Source organism: Acinonyx jubatus, chromosome A1, assembly GCF_027475565.1.
Source record: "Acinonyx jubatus isolate Ajub_Pintada_27869175 chromosome A1, VMU_Ajub_asm_v1.0, whole genome shotgun sequence".
In the NCBI taxonomy this organism is placed as follows: domain Eukaryota; kingdom Metazoa; phylum Chordata; class Mammalia; order Carnivora; family Felidae; genus Acinonyx; species Acinonyx jubatus.
Window position 1 is genome coordinate 91,012,483 of NC_069380.1, and position 19,231 is coordinate 91,031,713.

The following is a 19,231-nucleotide window of genomic DNA, read 5'->3' on the forward strand; positions in this document are numbered from 1 at the left end:
CAAGTCCTTCATCTCGTGTGACCCTCACAGAACGCTGCAAAAGATAAAAATATGTTATCATCCCCATTTTGTAGATAAGGAAACTGAGGCTCCAAGGGGAGAAGTGTCTTGTCTAAGGTCAGCTGCTGGGCAAGGGAGGGGCAACACCCCCTCCCTTCCCTGCCTTTTCCCATGACGGGTCCTGATCCCCTGCCTGTCAGGGAATGGTGTGAGTGGCACAGAGCAGATGTCCCTCTTGGATTAGCTTGGGCTGGGCCTCCTGTTTATTTCCAGATAGTTTCATGCACATGCACATCCTGGCTGTGGCGCCTTCCCTTGTACAAACCAGGCCTTTTCCTGTGTCCCAGGGAGAAAGGCTCTTTTTGTCTGGTGGGCCAGTAATCTGGCCGAGATGCCTTCCTGCTGCTGCTGTGGCCACAAACCTGCAGACAGAGCTGACCCTGCCTGTGGGAGCCTTTGCCTGGAAAATGCCTTCAGGGCCCTGCCGTGTTTATGCATTTCCGTTGTAATGGAATGGATTTCTCATCTCCCCCACTTCTCAGCACTGCTCTTGCACTCTGGGGAACTAGGGACCTTGGGCAGGATCCTTTTTCCGTCCAGACCCTCCTTTCCCCCAAATCATTCACTTTCCCTGGCTTCCGCATCCCCAGATTCCTCCCCCGGTCCCAGCACTTCTGTACCTGGTTGTGGTGGTCTGTTCTGCACACCTGTCCTTCTCCACCAAAGCATGGGCTCTTCAGAGCAAGGCTGAACCCCTAGGCACTCAGGAGATGTCAATAAATGCTTGTTGACAAGAAGGAGGGAGGAAAGGGAGGAGGAAAAGAGAAAGAGAGATTCGTGGGCAAATGGAGAATAAAGGGTTAGGAAGCAGGAAGAGACAAGGACAAACCAATCTAATGCTGTTTGGCTGATGCCTGTGCTAAACCTGCAGAGACAAATAAGTCTCAGAGTTCCAGAAGTTTCTGTGATTTAACAACTAGGACTTAAAAAAAAAAAAAAAAAAAAAAAAAAAAAGAACTGGGACTTTAACGGATAGCCACATACTGGCTCTGTTACAATCACACAGGTCTGCCTTGCCATGTCAGTGTTAGGGTTTTTAATCTACCTTGACCCCAAGAAACCCTTTCTAAAAATTCAGTAAAAGAAGCACTTCTGGAATGGTAGAGTAAGGACTTCTGAAAATCTGCAGCAAGAATACTAGGGGGAAAAATGGACCTTTTCAGAGTTCTGGAAATTAAAATCTGGTAATAACCCAAGAAATGTTTATTCAGGACAAATATCTTGCTAAGAACAGGGAGGTTTTAGCATTTTAACTTGCCCATTTCCCAGTCCCATGGTAGCCTTAAAAACCATCAATCTCACAACCATGGTACCTGTGAAAAGTAGCAGCCATGGAGGAAGCAAAACAATTTGAGGGTCCCCAAATGCTTATTCCCAAAGAATTGTCACCAGCTGTCAGCTTCCAGGAAAAGCCCATACATAGGACCTGTCTTTATTTGACCTTATGCCGAGCTCACTGGGAAAAGCTGTATCCCAGAGTGCTTGCCGAAAACACTCAGCAGCAATTGTTTAACATTGCAGCTGCCTAAGGTAGCAATACCAGTAGGAACAAGCAAGAAACTGACACAAAAACTTGAATGAAAATCTAGGGGATGAGCCACTCAAAGGGGCTTTGAAAGGTTCCAGCGTATTCTTGGGAATCCAGAAAGCAATTGCATGTGCAGGGCTGTGTACATGTCCACCAGAGACCTGAGAGAGCCTCAGTCTCTCCCTTCTGGCTGACCTTGAGGCCCTGCTCAAGCAGGAAGTAAAGGCCAAGGGAGAGTTGTAACCTGGTGATGCACTGAAGTTGTGCTCCAACACACACACAGAGCCCCTTGGCACAGAATGGGGGACCTGTTGGGTCAAGGCATTAAAGGAAACCTCTGTCCATGCTGACCGTGAAGCTAACCAAGACAGAATTCAGTAGCTGCACATGACAAAGAGCATACACTTTGGAGAATTGGTCAGGAAAGCCCCTCAACAAACAAAGAGCAACGACAAATCTTGGAAAGGAGGGTGGGGATCTAATTTCCAGAGTCACCACATCAGATTATTTTAAACGCCCAGTTTTTAACAGAAAATTATGAGACACACAAAGACACAAGAAAGTACAGCAATGAAAAAGGGGGAAATGCAGACAATGAAAACTGTCTCTGAGGAATCCCAGATGCTTACTAGACAAAGATTTTATGTGGACTATTATAAATTATGTTTGAAGAACTAAAGGGAAGCAACTCTAAGGAATTAAAGGAAAGCAGACGAATTATGTACCACCAAATGGAGAATATTAATAGATAAAAAGTATTAAAAAAAAAAAAGAACCAAATAGAAATTCTGAAGCTGTAAATTGCAATCACTGAAATGAAAAATTCACTGAAAAGGTTCAATACTGGATTTGGGCTGGCAGAAGAAAGCATCAGCAAACTTGAAGATAAGTCTGTTGAGATGATCCTGTCTAAGGAAGATTAAAAAATATGAAAAAAAAATGAACAGAGGCTCAGAGATCTGCGGGAAACTGTCAAGCATGCTAATATACCCATAACAAAGGCCTGAGAAAGGGGAGAAGACAGAGAAAGAGGCAGAAGGAATATAAGAGCAACTAGTGGCCCCAAACTTCCCAAATATAAACAAAAATATTCATCTACACATCCAAGAAGCTTGACAAACTCCACACAGGATAAACTCAGAAGAGATCCACACTTAAGAATATCATAGCCACACTGCCAAAAGGAAAAGAATGAAGAGAGAATCTTGAATGACTCGTCACAGTAAAGGGATCCTGGATAAGGTTAATAGCTGATTTCTCCTTAGAAATCATGAAAAACATGACTCAAAAGTCAATACAGATGACATATTCAAAGTGGTGGGGAGAAAAAAACTATTAACAGAGAAATCTATAGCAAAAGTATACTGCAAAAGTGAGAAAAATTAAGATGTGTCGCGGGGCGCCTGGGTGGCTCGGTCAGTTGAGCGTCCAACTTCAGCTCAGGTCATGATTTCGCGGTCTATGAGTTCGAGCCCTGCGTTGGGCTCTGTGCTGACAGCTCGGAGCCGGGAGCCTGCTTCAGATTCTGTGTCTCCCTCTCTCTCTGCCCCTCCCCTGCTCATGCACACTCACTCTCTCTCTCTCTCTCTCTCTCTCTGTCAAAAATAAACTAAAAAAAAAAAAACATTAAAAAAATTAAAAAAAAAAAAGACAGGGCTAGATAAACAAAAAATGGAGAGAATTGATTTCTATCAGCCTGACTTACACGCAATAAAGGGATTCCTTCAATCTGAAATAAAAGGACATTAGACAGTAATTGAATCCACATATAGAAATAAAGAGCTTTAGTGAGTTAGTTACATAGGTGAATATGAGAGACAGTATAAATGAATTTTTATTTGTAACTCTTTTCTCTCTTCTGATTTAAAAGCCAGTTGCATGAAGCAGTAATGATAAAACTACTGATAGGCTTATGACACGTGAAATGGTAATTTCATAAAAGTACACTAAAAGTACAAAGAAGGAGGTAACAAACACAGCTTTATTGGAGCAAAGTATTTGTGTACAGTTGAAAGTGAATTGTTACTCATGTAAACCAGATTATTTATTAAGATGGTATTTTATAAACTCCAGGGAAACCACTAAGAAAATTATTCCAAAAATATGGCAAGGGAAACAAGGGAATTAAAATGGTATACTTATAGGGGCGCCTGGGTGGCGCAGTCGGTTGGGCGTCCGACTTCAGCCAGGTCACGATCTCGCGGTCCGTGAGTTCGAGCCCCGCGTCAGGCTCTGGGCTGATGGCTCGGAGCCTGGAGCCTGTTTCCGATTCTGTGTCTCCCTCTCTCTCTGCCCCTCCCCCGTTCATGCTCTGTCTCTCTCTATCCCAAAAATAAAAAATTTAAAAAAAAAAAGTTGAAAAAATAAAATGGTACACTTATAAAATATCTATTTTTAAAAAAAGAAGCAGTAATGGAGTAATAGAGGGACAAAAAAGACATAAAATATAGAGAAATTAAATAACAAATTAGCACACATAAATCCTGTCTCTTGAGCAATTACATTAAATGGAAATGGATTTTTAAAACCCCAAATACCCCAAGAAATCTGAGAAAGAAGAACAAAGCCAGAGGCATCACATGTCCTGATTTCAAACTATACTACAAAACTATAGAAATCAAAACAGTATGGTGCTGGTATAAAAATAGACACCTTAAGCATGTAGACTAATGAATCAGAATCAAGAGTCCAGACGTAAACCCACCAACAGAACGCAAAGGTTCCAATTCTTCCACATCCTTACTAACACTTGTTCTTTTCTGATTTTAGTTTGGTTATTTTTAGAGACAGAGAGAGCACGTGCATGTGCAGGCAGGGGAGGGGCAGAGAGAGGGAAAGAGACAGTCCCACACTGTCAGTGGAGAGCCCGACACGAGGCTTGATCCCACAAACTGTGAGATCATGACCTGAGCCAAAATCAAGAGTTGGACCCCCAACTGACTGAGCCACTATTTTTTTTTATAGTAGCCATTCTATCTAATGGATGTAAGGTGATGTCTCATTGTGCTCTCGATTTGCGTTGCCTTAATGATTATGATGTTGAGTGTCTTTTGGTTCACACTATTTATTTATTTATTTATTTATTTATTTTATATAAAGAATCCACAGAAAAATTATAAAAGCTGATAAACATGGTCAGCAAGATTGCATAATACAAGATCAATATTTTAAAGGTCAATTGTATTTCTATACACTAGCAATAAAGAATGTTTAAATGAAACTAAGAAAACAATTTCCATTTACAAAAGCATGAAAAAGAATAAAATACTCAGTAATGAATTTAATAAAATAAGCAGAAGCTTGTACACTGAAAACTATAAAATATTGTTGAAAGAAATTTAAAAAGACCTGAATAAATGGTAGGACATCCCATATTCATGGATTGGAAGATAATAGAATGTTAATATGGCAATACTCCACAAATTAATCTACAGTTTCAATGCAATCCCTATCAAAATCCCAGTTGATTTTTTTTTTAGAAATTAACTAACTGATCCTCAAATTCATATGGAAATGCAAAGCATCCAGAATAGCCAAAACACCCTGAAAAGGTAAAACAAAAGTAAAGGCCTCACACTTCCCAATTCTAAAACTTAACACAAAGCTGCAGTATCAAGGTAGTGTGGTGTAGACATAAGACACATAGGTCAACAGAGTAGAATTGAGATTCCAGAAGTAAATCCTTACATTTACCATCACTATTTTTTACAAGAATGTGAAACAATTCAATGGTACTCGGGCAACTAAATGCACAAGAATAAAGCTGGATTTCTCCCTCACAGCATATAAAAATTAACTCAAAATGTGTCATAGACCTACATGTAAGAGGGAAAAGTATAAATCCTTAGAAGAAAATATAGCGGTTAATGGGGCGCCTGGGTGGCTCAGTCAGTTAAGCACCCAACTCTTGGTTTAGGCCCAGGTCATGATCTCAGAGTTTGTGAGATTGAGCCCTGCATTGGGTTCTGCGCTGACAGTGCAGAGTCCGCTTGGGATTCTCTCTCTCTCTCTCTCTCTCTCTCTCTCTCTCTCTCTCTCAAAATGAATAAATAAACTTTAAAATAAAAAAAGAGGGGTGCCTGGGTGGCTCAGTTGCTTAAGCGTCCAACTTCGGCTCAGGTCACAATCTCACCGTTCATGTGTTTGAGCCCTGCGTCCGGCTCTGTGCTGACAGCTCAGAGCCTGAAGCCTGTTTCAGATTCTGTGTCTCCCTCTCTCTCTGCCCCTCCCAGCTTTCATTCTGTCTTCTCTGTCTCTCTGTCTCTCAAAAATAAGCAAACACTAAAAGAATTAAAAAAGAAGACTGTAATTCTAGCCAGCATTGGGTTTTGGTGCCTCTTCTGTGCCACTGCTGTCCCGGGCACTTTACACATGCACAGTGTGTCACTCAAGGCTTTGTAGCAGTCCAGAGAGGCAGAGATGGGGAGCATTCCTTGCCTCAGGAAGAACAGGCTTGTGCTCCAGATCTAGAGTTCCTCAGGGCTGGGATTCTAAAGCCTCTGTACTCCCTGATAGTACTGGCCTAATTAAATCCGGGCCGGAGACCTGAGCTAAGTGCCAGCTCTTGGACTCGTTTACCGGCTCCGGATTTGTCAACCTGCAAGCCTCATTTCATCTACCCACAAACTCGGTTTAAAAGCCCTTGGCCCACTCTGCTCCATCGGGGACAGCTCCAGAGAAGCGTGGCTGAAGACCGTTGTCTTCATGGTGGCCAAGCCTTCCAAGGCTTCCAAGCCTCTGCCCTGGAGCAGACTGAGTGGGGAGAGGCGGAGGGCTGGTTCAGAGCCAGGCCCATTGGAAAGAGAAGGGAGCAAGCTGAGCGGGACTTAGGAGTCCAGGCACAACACAGAGGAGCAGGTGTGGGCTGTCCGCAGGGACGATGGCCCCAGCAGCCTCAGGCACCAAGGCCACCCCCCACCCTCCAGTGTGTGGGCTGGGCACCTGCCAGGCTATGGGAAATATTCTTCCCACTCTCCTTTTCCAGGAATATACCCTTCGGGAAACACTCGGGAAATGTTTATTCCCCAGAGGGACTAACAGCTCCAGGTTTGGAAAACCCTATTGGGCTACAAACATCAGTTCAGTTAAAGAGGCCACAGGATCAGTGAACCCTCTACCCTGCCCCATTTTATTTATTTCCCAAGTCATCTGGCTCTTAATTGCTCCCACATTCCTGACGGCAAAGCCAACAGATCCAGGCGATGCCTGGAACACATGTTTGCAAGCTGCACGCAGAGTGGGCCCAGGGCGCTGGGTGGGGTGACGCGGTCGGCTGGAGGGCGCTGAGCAGGGACCCCTGGATGGCCTGAGCCAAGCCCTCCGCCCTATCCATCACTCCACGACTCCAGGGGCTGCGGCCAGCACGGCCCAACCCTGTGCTGTGAAGTCAGGTGCCACGGACTTGGAAGTGGTGATGACCTGCAGGCAGGTGGGGTCCCAGCTCTCGGGGAGCTGCCTTGCTGGTGGGGCCCACAGACAATAATCGGCACCCAAAGAAATGGATTTAATAATTAAGGATCATGATAAGTGCTTAGATGGGAAATACCAGAGAGCCGTCATGGATACCAGTGAGGGCAAAGGATGAGGAGATGTCTTCTGGTTTCATGGTCATGCAAGGCTGATGAAGCCACAACCTGGGGATGTGGTGGATGTGAATGTCCTGAGGCCAAGGGCACGGGTGTTGAGAGCTGTGCAGGGGAATTTTTGTCTTTTTTTTTTTTTGTAATGTTTATTTATTTTGAGAAAGAGACAGCATGACCAGGGGAGGGGCACAGAGAGAGGGAGAGAGAATCCCAAGCAGGCTCCACACTGCCTGCACAGAGCCAGACGTGGGGCTCGAACTCGCAAACCGTGAGATCATGACCTGAGCCAAAATCAAGAGTCGGACGCTTAACCGACTGAGCCACCCAGACTCCCCTGTACAGGGGCGTTTTGATGTCACTCCACGTGCATGGGAAACCCTGGAAGCGTTGGGCATTTTTAAGAGGCCCCCACTCGTTGGCAGGTTGCAGTGCCCAGAAGAGGCCAGTTCGGAGGCTGTGGGGGTAGTGCCGATGTGAAGCAATGGTGGCCTGTGATGCAGTGCCAGTAGGGCCCAAGAGAGGTGGCGGCTGGTTTGTTTCAGAGACTCACAGATGGGCTACATGTGACCTGTCCACCGGTGATAAGCTCCTTCTCTGGAGTGCCACCACCCCCACTCTGGCCACCCCTCTGCAGACGTGGATGGTGTCCTGAGCTTGGGGTCCCACAAGGCTGCTTCTAACCTGGGCTGCGCCCTCACCACCGTGGTGACCTCAGACGAGCCACGCACCCGCCCGGGGACCCCGGGGAATGCTCTGTCAACATCAGAGTTCTGTCTGCCAAAGCAGTTTCCCTCCGCCCCCTTTGTTAGGCTCAGAGTCAGACAGCCTGGCTTCTGCCCAGATCAACGGCAGCCTTTCTGAGCCTGTTTCTCATGGTAACATGTGCCCAGTGAGGAGGCAGCAGGGATTAAATGAGACGGTTGAGGAAAACAGCATAGCTCCCAACACTCATGAGGACTCATGAGTGAGTGATGGTTATGCTAACAGTGCCTTCTCCTGGGCTGTACCTCCAGCCAGACCCGGGGTGCATACTCAGAACCTCCAGGCTCTCAGAATGATAATCCCAGTCTAAGCTATCTTAGAGGGAGCTTAGAGGTGAGTGTGAGAAACGGCAGCCGAAGCTGGAAGACCAGACAAAAAAACACAGACCTGGGGGCGCCCAGGTGGCTCAGTCGGTTCAGCACCTGACTTCGGCTCAGGTCACAATCTCACCGTTCGTGAGTTCGAGCCCCACGTCAGACTCTGCACTAACAGCTCAGAGCCTGGAGCCTGCTTTGGATTCTATGTCTCCCTCTCTCTCTCTGCCCCTCCCATTTGTGCACTTGCGCTCTCTCTTTCTCTCTCTCTCTCAAAAGTAAATAAACATTTAAAAATAAATAAATAAAGTAGCTTTCTTTAAAAAAAAAAAAAAAAAAAAAGCACAGACCTGGGGAGCCTGAGTGGCTCAGTCAGTTAAGCGTCCAGCTTCAACTCAGGTCATGATCTCACAGTTGATGGGTTCAAGCCCCACATAGGGCTCTGTGCTGACAGCTCAGAGCCTGGAGCCTGCTTCAGATTCTGTGTTTCCCTCTCTCTCTGCCCTCCCCTGCTCATGCTATGTCTCTCAAAAATAAATAAATGTTTTTAAAAAAATTTTTTTTTAAACACAGACCTTACTCCAGCCATTTTCAGTTAAAGTTTATGGCCATTGCTGACTTGGTAAGCCACACACAAGTATCCAGTGATGTGAAAGAGCTCCATGCTGAAAAGTTAGTCTCTCCCCGCCACTTCTGTTCTCCCGCCATTTGGTTCCCCTACTCAGAGGCAACCTGGTGACCACTGTCTTCAGTCTTATGGTCATGGAAGGCTGATAAAGCCGGGGCCGTGGTGGACGTGAATATCCTGAGGCCAAGGGCACAGGCATTAATGCGGTGCGGGCCACGCAGAAGAGCTGTGGGGGGGGATTTTTGTCTTTTTTTTTTTTTTGTAATGTTTATTTATTTTGAGAGGGAGAGAAAGAGAGAGCACAAGCAGAGGAGGGGCAGAGAGAGAGGGAGAGAGAATCCCAAGCAGGCTCTACTTTCTGTGTCCACACCAGAGATGTACCATGTTTATACAAACAAAAGCCTACCAGGTTTTCTTCTTAGCACAATGGCTGCATAGTAATGTACTGTTCCATACCTTTTTAAAGATGTAACAATATGAGGCACCTGGGTAGCTCAGTTGGTTGAGTATCCAACTCTTGATTTCGGCTCAGGTCATGATCCCAGGGTCACGGGATTGAGCCCCTTGTCAGGCTCCATGCTGAGTGTGGAGCGTGCTTAAGATTCTTTGTCCCTCTGCCCCTCTCCCCTGCTCATGTGCACTTTTTCTTTCTAAAATAAAAATAAAAAATGAAAAAGAAGAGGGGGCACCTGTGTGGCTCAGTCAGTTAAGCGTCCAACTTCGGCTCATGTTATGATCTCGAGATTCATGAGTTCAAGAACCACGTTGGGCTGTGAGCTGACAGCTCAGAGCCTGGAGTCTGCTTCAGATTCTGTGTCTCCCTCTCTCTGCCCCTCCTCTGCTCATACTCTGTCTCTCAAAAATAAATAAATGTTTAAAAAATTTAATAAATTAAATTAAAAATTTTTAATAAAAATAAAAATGTAACAATATGCCTTAGAGATCGTTCCCATTACAGCATATAGAATCACGTTAGTCTTTTCACAACTGCATAATAGTCCATTTAAAGTTGCCCTGTACCATCCTTTTTTTTTTTTTAATTTACATCCAAATTAGTTAGCATATAGTGCAACAATGATTTCAGGAGTATATTCCTTAATGTCCCTTACCCATTTAGCCCATCCCTCCTCCCACAACCCCTCCAATAACCCTCTGTTTGTTCTCCATATTTAAGAGTCTCATGTTTTGTCCCCCTCCCTGTTTTTATATTATTTTTGTTTCCCTTCCCTTATGTTCATCTGTTCTGTGTCTTAAAGTCCTCATATGAGTGAAGTCATATGATATTTGTTTTTCTCTGACTAATTTCACTTAGCATAACACCCTCTAGTTCCATCTACATAGTTGCAAATGGCAAGATCTCATTCTTTTTGATTGCTGAGTAATACTCCATTTTATATATATATATATATATATATATATATATATATATATATATATATATCACATCTTTCTTTACCCATTCATCCATCGATGGGCATTTGGGCTCTTTCCATACTTTGGCTATTGTGGATAGTGCTGCTGTAAACATTGGGGTGCATGTGTTCCTTTAGAACAGCACACCTGTATCCCTTGGATAAATAGCTAGTAGTGCAACTGCTGGGTCATAGGGTAGTTCTATTTTTAGTTTTTTGAGGAACCTCCATACTGTTTTCCAGAGTGATGGCACCAGCTTGCATTCCCACCAGCAATGCAAAAGAGATCCTCTTTCTCCACATCTTCGCCAGCATCTGTTGTTGCCTGAGTTGTTAATGTGAGCCATTCTGACAGGTGTGAGGTGGTATGTCATTGAACTTTTAATTTGTATTTCCCTGATGATGAGTGATGTTGAGCATTTTTTCATGTGTCTATTAGCCATCTGGATGTCTTCTTTGGAGAAGTGTCTATTCATGTCTTTTGCCCATTTCTTCACTGGATTAGTTGTTTTTGGGTGTTGAGTTTGATAAGTTCTTTATAGATTTTGGATACTAACCCTTTATCTGATATGTCATTTGCAAATATCTTCTCCCATTCTGTTGGTTGTCTTTTTGTTTTGCTGTTTGTTTCCTTCGCTTTGCAGAAGCTTTTTATTTTGATGAGATTCCAGTAGTTCATTTTTGCTTTTGTTTCCGTTGCCTCCGGAGACGTGTTGAGTAAGAAGTTGCTGCGGCCAAGGTCAGAGAGGTTTTTGCCTGCTTTCTCCTCAAGGATTTTGATGGCTTCCTGTCTTACATTGAGATCTTTTATCCATTTTGAGTTTAGTTTTGTGTATGGTGTAAGAAAGTGGTCCAGGTTCATTCTTCTGCATGTAACTGTCCAGTTTTCCCAGCACCACTTGCTGAAGAGACTGTCTTTATTCCATTGGATATTCTTTCCTGCTTTGTCAAAGATTAGTTGGCCATACATTTGTGGGTTCTTCATTCTGTTCCATTGATCTGAGTGTCTGTTCTTGTGTCAGTACCATTATGTCTTGATGATTACAGCTTTGTAGTATAGCTTGAAGTCCAGGATTGTGATGCCTTCTGCTTTGGTTTTCTTTTTCAAGATTGCTTTGGCTATCCAGGGTCTTTTCTAGTTCCATACAAATGTTAGGATTGTTTGTTCTAACTGTGAAGAATGCTGGTGTTATTTTGATAGGGGTTGCATTGAATATGTAGATTGCTTTGGGTAGTATCGACATTTTAACAATATTTGTTCTTTCTATCCAGGAGCATGGAATCTATTTCCATTTTTTTGTGCCTTCTTTAATTTCTTTCATAAACTTTCTATAGTTTGTAGTGTATAGATTTTTTCACCTCTTTGGTTAGATCTATTCCTAGGTATTTTATGGCTTGTACCATCCTTTCTTTACACAGATTCATTGTGCTGTTTCTAATTATTGGCCATCACAAATAGTTCTGCTATGAATATTTTTATATACCTGTCCTTTAACATATACGTTAATGCATCTACAGAATACATTCCTAGAAGGATCATTGCAGAAATTGACACATACATTTTATTTATTTATTTATTTATTTATTTATTTATTTATTTTAGAGAGAGAAAGAGTGCATGCACAAGCGGCGGGGGGGGGGGGGGAGAGAGAGAGAGAGAGAGAGAGAGAGAGTCTTAAACAGGCTCCATTCTCAGCACAGAGCCCAACTCAGGGCTCAATTCCACGACCCCAGAATCATAACCCAAACCAAAATCAAGAGTCAGATGCTCAACTGACTGAGCCACCCAGGCATCCCCGCCCATGCATTTTGAGCCCTAATTAGCACTGCCAAATCAGACTCTGCTGGGATTATGGTTTTAACCTTCTTTACTTATATTATGAATAAAAATTTGCTTTTGTTTCATATATTTAGAAGCTATTTATGTTTTCTGTGAACTGTCCCCTCATATCTTTGACCATTTTTCTAATAAGTTGTTGATGTTTTTAGGGTTAATTGGTAGGAGCATTTTTGTGTCAAGGTATATCGGCCTTTGTGACATGAGTCAGAAATAGTTTTCCCCGTGGCTTTTGTCTTTGCTTCCAGTGCTTTGTGCCTTGTTAGACATTTTTTGTTTTTATATGGTTGACTCAGACTTTTATTTTATGGCTTCTGGATTATGAACTGTAGTTGGAAAAACCTTCCCCTCTCCACAGTTAGAAAGGAATTTTCCTCTAGGATTTAAAAAAAAATTTTTTTTAATCTTTATTTATTTTTGAGAGAGAGGCATAGAGAGAGGGAGACACAGAATCCAAAGAAGGCTCCAGGCTCTGAGCTGTCAGCATAGAGCCCAACGTGGGGCTTGAACCTACAGACCCCAAGATCATGACTTGAGCCGAAGTTGGACACTTAACCGACTGAGCCACCCAGGCGCCCCTAGGATTTTTTTTTTAGTTGAAGTATCATTGCCACACAGTGTTACGTGAGCTTCAGGTGCACAACCCAGTGATTCAACTTCTCTACGTTATGCTGTGCTCATGACAAGTATAACTACCCTCTGTCACCATACAACAATATTACTGTGTCATTGACTATATTCCCTATGCTGTACTTTTCATCCCTGTGACTTAGTCATTCCATAACTGGAAGCCTATATCTCTCACTCCCCTTCACCCATTTTTCCCGCCCCCCTCTCGCTTCTGGCAACCACCAGTTTGTTCTCTGTATTCGTGGGTCTGTTTTCCTCTAGGATTTTTATGATTTTTTTTTTAACATGTAAGACTTTGATCCTTCTGGAATTTATCCTGACTCATGCTGAGGCACAGATCCAACTTCACTTTGTCCCAATAACCACCAGTCTGCCTAGCACCCCTCTAGTTAAACAATGCCTCTCTTCCCATGGGTTCAAGGGGACAGAGAGTAGCATAGCAGTGGTGTAGGATTGGGGCCTTTGTCCTAAGAACTGTGGGAAAATGAGGACTGGGGGATGGGAGTGCCATGATCAGATCTGCGTCTTGAAAACACCACCCTGGCCCCAGAGTGGAGACTGGGGTAGTGATATGTCTGCATATGTGAGGCCATCTCTGACCCCTGCACACCCCCCTCATTGTTAGTGGGTTTCAGCTCCTGTATCTGCAGCCCTCCCTCCATCACTACTTCTGGGTAAATTCCTAGGGAGCGCTGATGCAAACATAGAAGTCCCTCACACACCCAGGCCTCCTTTGGTGAGCTGGGACTCCGGCCGACCTCGCCCCCTCCCTCCCTCCCATGGTCTTGGCCAACGCCTCAACATCACTGGTAAATGCAACGTCCATGATGCCCCAGTTCACACAATTCACCCCAGCCCACTCCCTCATTCCCTGACCCCACATTCCTTCCATTTCACCCATCTCCCAACCCACAGATCCCACCACCTCGCCCCATTGGGCTCGAACCCCACATGTGCACTCCGGCACCTGTGCAGCAACCGTGGCTGGTGGGAAACACACGCAACCCTGTCCCCCACCCCCTGCCATGCTGGCCGGTTTGCACTTTAAATGCCAGACCACAGCTTAATGGTTGTGTGGCCCCCACACCTCCTCCACCAGGGTCACTCATGGCTGATGGCCTCGTTTCCTACTCCACTGGCAGTGGGAACAGTCAGAGGCAACTGTGGAAAATTCCACCTCCCCCCATGGGCCGCACACCCAGCCACACCGCACTAGGCCTTCCTGCTTGGTCTCATGGGCCAACATGCAACCGTTCGGCCTCCTGGGGGGTAGGGGGAGACATTCCCTCATCGCTCCCAGAATCCCCCATTCTCCACCATGTTGGATCTTCCCCTCACTGCCGATGACTCCCATTAAAGCAGACATACTGTCCTGTGTCTCTCATCTTGAAGAAGTGGCCCTCTCTGGACCCTGTGTCTCCAAAGCACATGCTCTGTGCCTTCGCTCCCCTTTGCCGCTGAATTGCTTGAAAGCCTTCACTGCCCCCATTCCTCCCCTCCCTTCTCCCCAAACCATCTCCAGCCAGATGTGCACACCCATGACTCCCCCTGCCCCGGGCCCCTTGTGTGGCTAGAGCCAGCGGGCAGGTCTCAGTCTTCATTTTACTCATCTGTCCAAAGTGACAGGCACACACACAGCCCCTCCTCCTCGATGCACTCTCTCCACTCAGCTTCTAGAACCTTCTTCTCTTCTTCCCAACCTCTGTTGGGTTGTACAAGGCTGAGCTCCCGATCCTTCCTGCTAAACCTGCTGGACCACAGTCTCCCCACTTCTGTGGTCACTCAAGGGACATCTTGCTTGAGTCCTCTCTCCAGAGTCTTGAGAAATCATCTTGACTCTGCCTTCAGAATCGATCCAGAATCCAGACACTTCCACCCCTTCCACTGCCACCACCAGCTGGGAGCCACCATCACCCCTCCCTGGCATCACTGCAGGATCCTACCTTTGCCTCCCCACACAGTGTGATCCTTTTCATACCAGGATCACAAGGCAGGTTTTGTCCTGTGTCTGCACTGAGCCCTGAAGGGGCTCCCATATCAGAGAGAAGAGAAAGTCCTAGAAATGGCCAACAAGACCCTACCCAATCTACCCCTTCCCACCACCTCCCTGAAGCCACCTCCCCCTCTGCTGTCACCTCTTTGGCCTCCTTGCTGTTCCTTAAACACACCAGGTGATGGGGTGCCTGGGTGGCTCAGTTGGCTAAGCATCTGACTCCAGCTCAGGTCATGATCTCGCGGTTTGTGAGTTCTAGCTTCATGTCGGGCTCTCTGCTGTCAGCACAGAGCCCACTTCAGATCTTCTGTCCCCCTCTCTCTACCCCTCTCCAGCTCTCTCTCTCTCTCTCTCTCTCTCTCTCAAAAGTAAAAAAAAAATTAAAAACACACACACATATACACATACCAGGTGCCCTCCTGCATTGGGTGTTCCCTCTGGTAGGTACACATTTTCCCAGGAATCCACAGGAAACCTTTGCTTAAATGTCTCCTCAGGAAGATGTCTACCCCAACCACCCTATTGAACACACCAGTCTGCACCCCGGCACTAACAGCTCCCCATTGCCCTGCCCCACTGCCTCTCTCTTTCCTTAGTACTTACCATTTTGTAGGTGATGAGCTTGTGTGTTATGCCTATGGTATCTCAGCTACCTCTCTGGCTAGAAGGTAAATTCCTTAGGGCAGGGATCTTTGTCATTGTCACTGCTGTGTCCCACTGCCCAGAACAGCAGTGGTCAGTGAATGTCTGTGGAATGAATGTGGATGTCCCAGTAGATCAGGGAGGGAGAGTGTGTCGAGGGGCACTCCTCGTTGTCTGGGTCTCTAACTAGGCAGTAGGAAATGTCATCCATGGAGACTAGGAACCAGAAGAGGGGCGCTTTTGTGGGCAGAATATCATGAACGTGTCTGTGCACCTTGGCCTGAGGTATCATGAGGATTGTTCAAGGGGAAATGACAAGCAGACAGCTCGCAAAGGGAGTCTGGGCTTCTCAGACACAGTTGGGGCTAGAGTTGCCCACGTGGGACACTTCTGTCACTTCTGTCTAGTGTAGTCATGAGTGGGATGAGATTCCCAGGGAAGACAGGAGAGAAGGGACAGATGAGCTGAGAAGACTGAAGAGAAGAAAGCCTTGCCATGAGCTCAGCAGAGCCTCTGTGTGAGACTGGGAGAGACTGAGCCAGCTGAACAACCAAGGAAGCAGGAGGAACATGACCTTTTAGAAGCCAAAGGGAGAGAGTGCTTCCAGAAGGAGGGCAGGCTTAGCAGTGTGGAAGGAGGAGGAGAAATCCTTGGTAGCAGGTGGTTAGGGACTCAGTGAGAGCCATTTTGGTGGTGAGAGGGATGGAATCCATATCAGAGGGTCACAAGGTGCGTAGAAGGCAGGGAAGGAGAGGCAGTGACAGGAGACCCCCTCTTCCCAGCAATGAGGGGGGAGGAGAGCCAGGCCGGAGCAGAGGAGGGCATGTGAGCACAGGAACTGGAGCCGTTCCAGAACTGCTGGGAAGCAGCTGCTGGAGAAAGTCAGTCTGATGATGCAACAGGGAGAGAAAGGCAGTGGTGGGTGCTGGGGCCCGGGAAGGTAGGGCCAGTCAGCTTCTCTGACATAACCTCAGGGGCACGGACAGGAGGCTGGGCACAGGTGCAAGTACATCCGTCCAGGGCATTTTCTTTCCCGGGGAAAATATGGCACGAGGTCCCTGGCAGAAGGTGAGAAGTCAGGTGTACAGATGTCCAGGTGGCCAACGCCCCGCCCCACCCTAGTCTGGACTTAGGGGCCACACAGCCCCCCGTATACCATTCTTGGGTATTAGCACCATCACACATCAGTTTTTCAAGCTGAAAGCCTCTGTCTTGTCTCTCCTTTTTCTATGCCCTATGCACCCCCCCACACACACACACCCTGCCATTAAACCGATGAGCAAGTCCTGTCGGTCCCCACTGACAAGTGTCTTCTGACTCACTTCTTTCCATCTCCACAGTCAGCACACGAGTCCAGGCCACCATCACCTACGTGGGGGCAACTGCCACTCTTGCCCCCTGCCACCACTGCTCCCTACAGGACCCATGAGTGCTCCTTGTCTCCAGCTACCATTCAAATCCCTGCCCCGCCCCCTCCTTCCCTTCTTTGTCACACAGCTCCTCCCCCTTCCTGTCTGAGATAATCTTCTCTCACCTTCAGGACGCAGCCTAGCCTCCAGCCCTGAATCAGCAGGGCCTGGCTGGGGTACCTCATACGTGCTGGGAGCTTCCTGTGCTTCTCCCCGCATGATTGTTTTCTTAAGCATCTATCCTTCCAAGGAAAATTCTGTGAGTCCGAGGTCCTGCCTCTTACTGTTACCAGTGTGTCCCATTACTCTCTCCCAGAGGGACCCGGCTCATGGGTGGTGATCCATAAACACGCATGGGCCCACTGAGGGCTGAGTGTCACCTCCCTGTGCCGGCCTCGCTATCCAGACTGAGGTCCAGGGTCTGCAGGAAGCAGAGTAGTTGCTGGCACGGCCACAGCATGGCTTTAGTGGGAAGTACGTAGGGTTCAGGAGTTGGGAGAGCTCCTTCTGGGATGAGTTCCACTCCTAACCAACTGTGTGGCCTTGGACAAGTCACTTCTTTCTCCCTGAGCCTCTATGCTATCTGTCAAGTGGGGATGTTTACTGCACCTCTTGCAAAGGTCAAATGCAGTGCGGTCTGCACACCATGAGGTGAAGACACCTGTGGGTTTCACGAACATTCTCCAGGAGCCCTTATCTGCTATAAGACTGGTCTCAGCGTGCTGCACTCAGCCTTTCTGGAGTCTTCTGGACTCAGCCCCTTCGGCTTCCCCACACACACCCAGACCCGGCGCCCCTAACCCCAGGGCTGAACCACGGGTATCCCCTGCGTGTCCGCTCAGCCACACACATACCTGTAACTCTTCGGAGCGCTGTGTTCCCTCTGCCCCAAATGTTTTCTCCCCCCACACATCTCTCCCCTTCGATAGAAATGAACTGACCCCAGGTGAGCACCAAAATTGGTTCTTCAAGCAGGAACAGGTCTGACTCCTACCTAGCTTGCCAAAACCCGACCCGTGTGGGTCCCCAGCAGCGGATCAACAGCAACCTTGTGAAATGTTTGCATGAACCAATGCATGCAGGATGTCATTGCCACCCACACGCCCAGCCCTGCCCCTGCGAGGGCAAAGGCGCCCCCTCTGCCCTGCCCCTTAGCTTTGGGACCTGTGAAGGCTTGCAAGGAGGGGTGGCCAGCAGCCGGCTGAGGAAGGAGCCGGCCTGGCCAAGGGGACCCTCTCTCCCTTTGACGCTGACTGGGGTTTCTCTGCTTGTGTTTTGCAGGTCCTCCTGTAAGTGTCCTGGATTATGCTCTCTGCTCCTGAAAGATAAGACATTTCGTTCTCTTCTGTAGCTATTTCATGAAAATAAGTTTTTTTAGTTAGATGTGTTGTGTCCTTTAAAAAAAAAAGAAAACTTAGTCCTGGACAGGGGCCATATTTTTTTTATAATTTGTAGACAAATACAAGCACAGAATTCTGTGGGTTTGACTTGCCTTGTGAAGCATTCTGTGACCGTTTTGCCCTCCAAGAGAGCTGGCACGATCCTGACTGCTCCTCTCGGAGTCTCTGGCTCCACTTGGTGCACAGAAATGCAAGCACCGTGCCCCTACTTTCTAAATGCTCCGCGGCATTTAATCCATTTAAATGTTTTTGTCTCACATGCTTTGGCACAAAGGGCTCTGGAGTCAGGCAGAGATGCCAGGAAGAATGGGGTCCATTTTCCTGACTTGCCACAATGTGTTTGACCCTCTGGATCCGGCAGCTGAACCCTGCCCAGCACCACTGGCCAGGGAGGGTGTTGGGTCCGAGGAGGATGCGCGGGAGGGGGGCCGGCCGCCAGGGGGCAGCAAGGAGAGCAGGGGTGGGTGGTGGTCAGCGCCCCGGAAATCCCTGTCCTCCTCCAAGACACGTGACTAGTGTGCCTTTGATTCATCTTGGCGGTTTTTCAGAGCCCAGTGAATCCTGACGAATCAATTCAAGGAACACACTGAGCCAAAATGAACCTTCTAAAGGAATTCCTTTCGGATGATCAGTTTTATTTTTGACTTCCGCTTACCATGATTCACGTCCCAATCGGCACCCTTTGGAATCTGGGCTTCTCCATGCATGTAGCAGCACCACGCTGAGCCAGAAAGCGAGCCAGCAAGAAATGTGTAGATTTATTGGCCACGAGCAGTTTCTCCCTGTTGAGTCATTCCTGGCTGTCACATGAGGCTAGCCTGTGCGAACTTGCTAAAGTGCGTAATGCAGAGGGCAGTGGACTGATTCTTTTTTCTTTTTCTTTTTTCTTTTTTTTCTTTTTTTTTTGACTTGGCTGTTAAACTATTAAATGTATTCAACAAATGCAGAAATCTCAAGCTGCAGCCTGAGATGGATGCTGATGTGTGGGACACAGGCCAGACAGTCAGTGCTCTGAGCCGGTAGGGACATCCAGT

At 46.9% G+C, this 19,231-nt stretch overlaps 1 protein-coding gene across 1 annotated transcript in view; it reads left to right on the plus strand.

The window, feature by feature from the left end:
• The window catches only part of COL23A1 (collagen type XXIII alpha 1 chain), a 351,683-nt gene that overhangs the window by 286,004 nt on the left and 46,448 nt on the right, over nucleotides 1-19,231 (plus strand). The window contains exon 4 of the mRNA XM_027076904.2: nucleotides 18,079-18,086. Within this exon, the coding sequence (XP_026932705.1) occupies nucleotides 18,079-18,086 (8 nt within the window). The remainder of the gene's footprint in view (nucleotides 1-18,078; nucleotides 18,087-19,231) is intronic.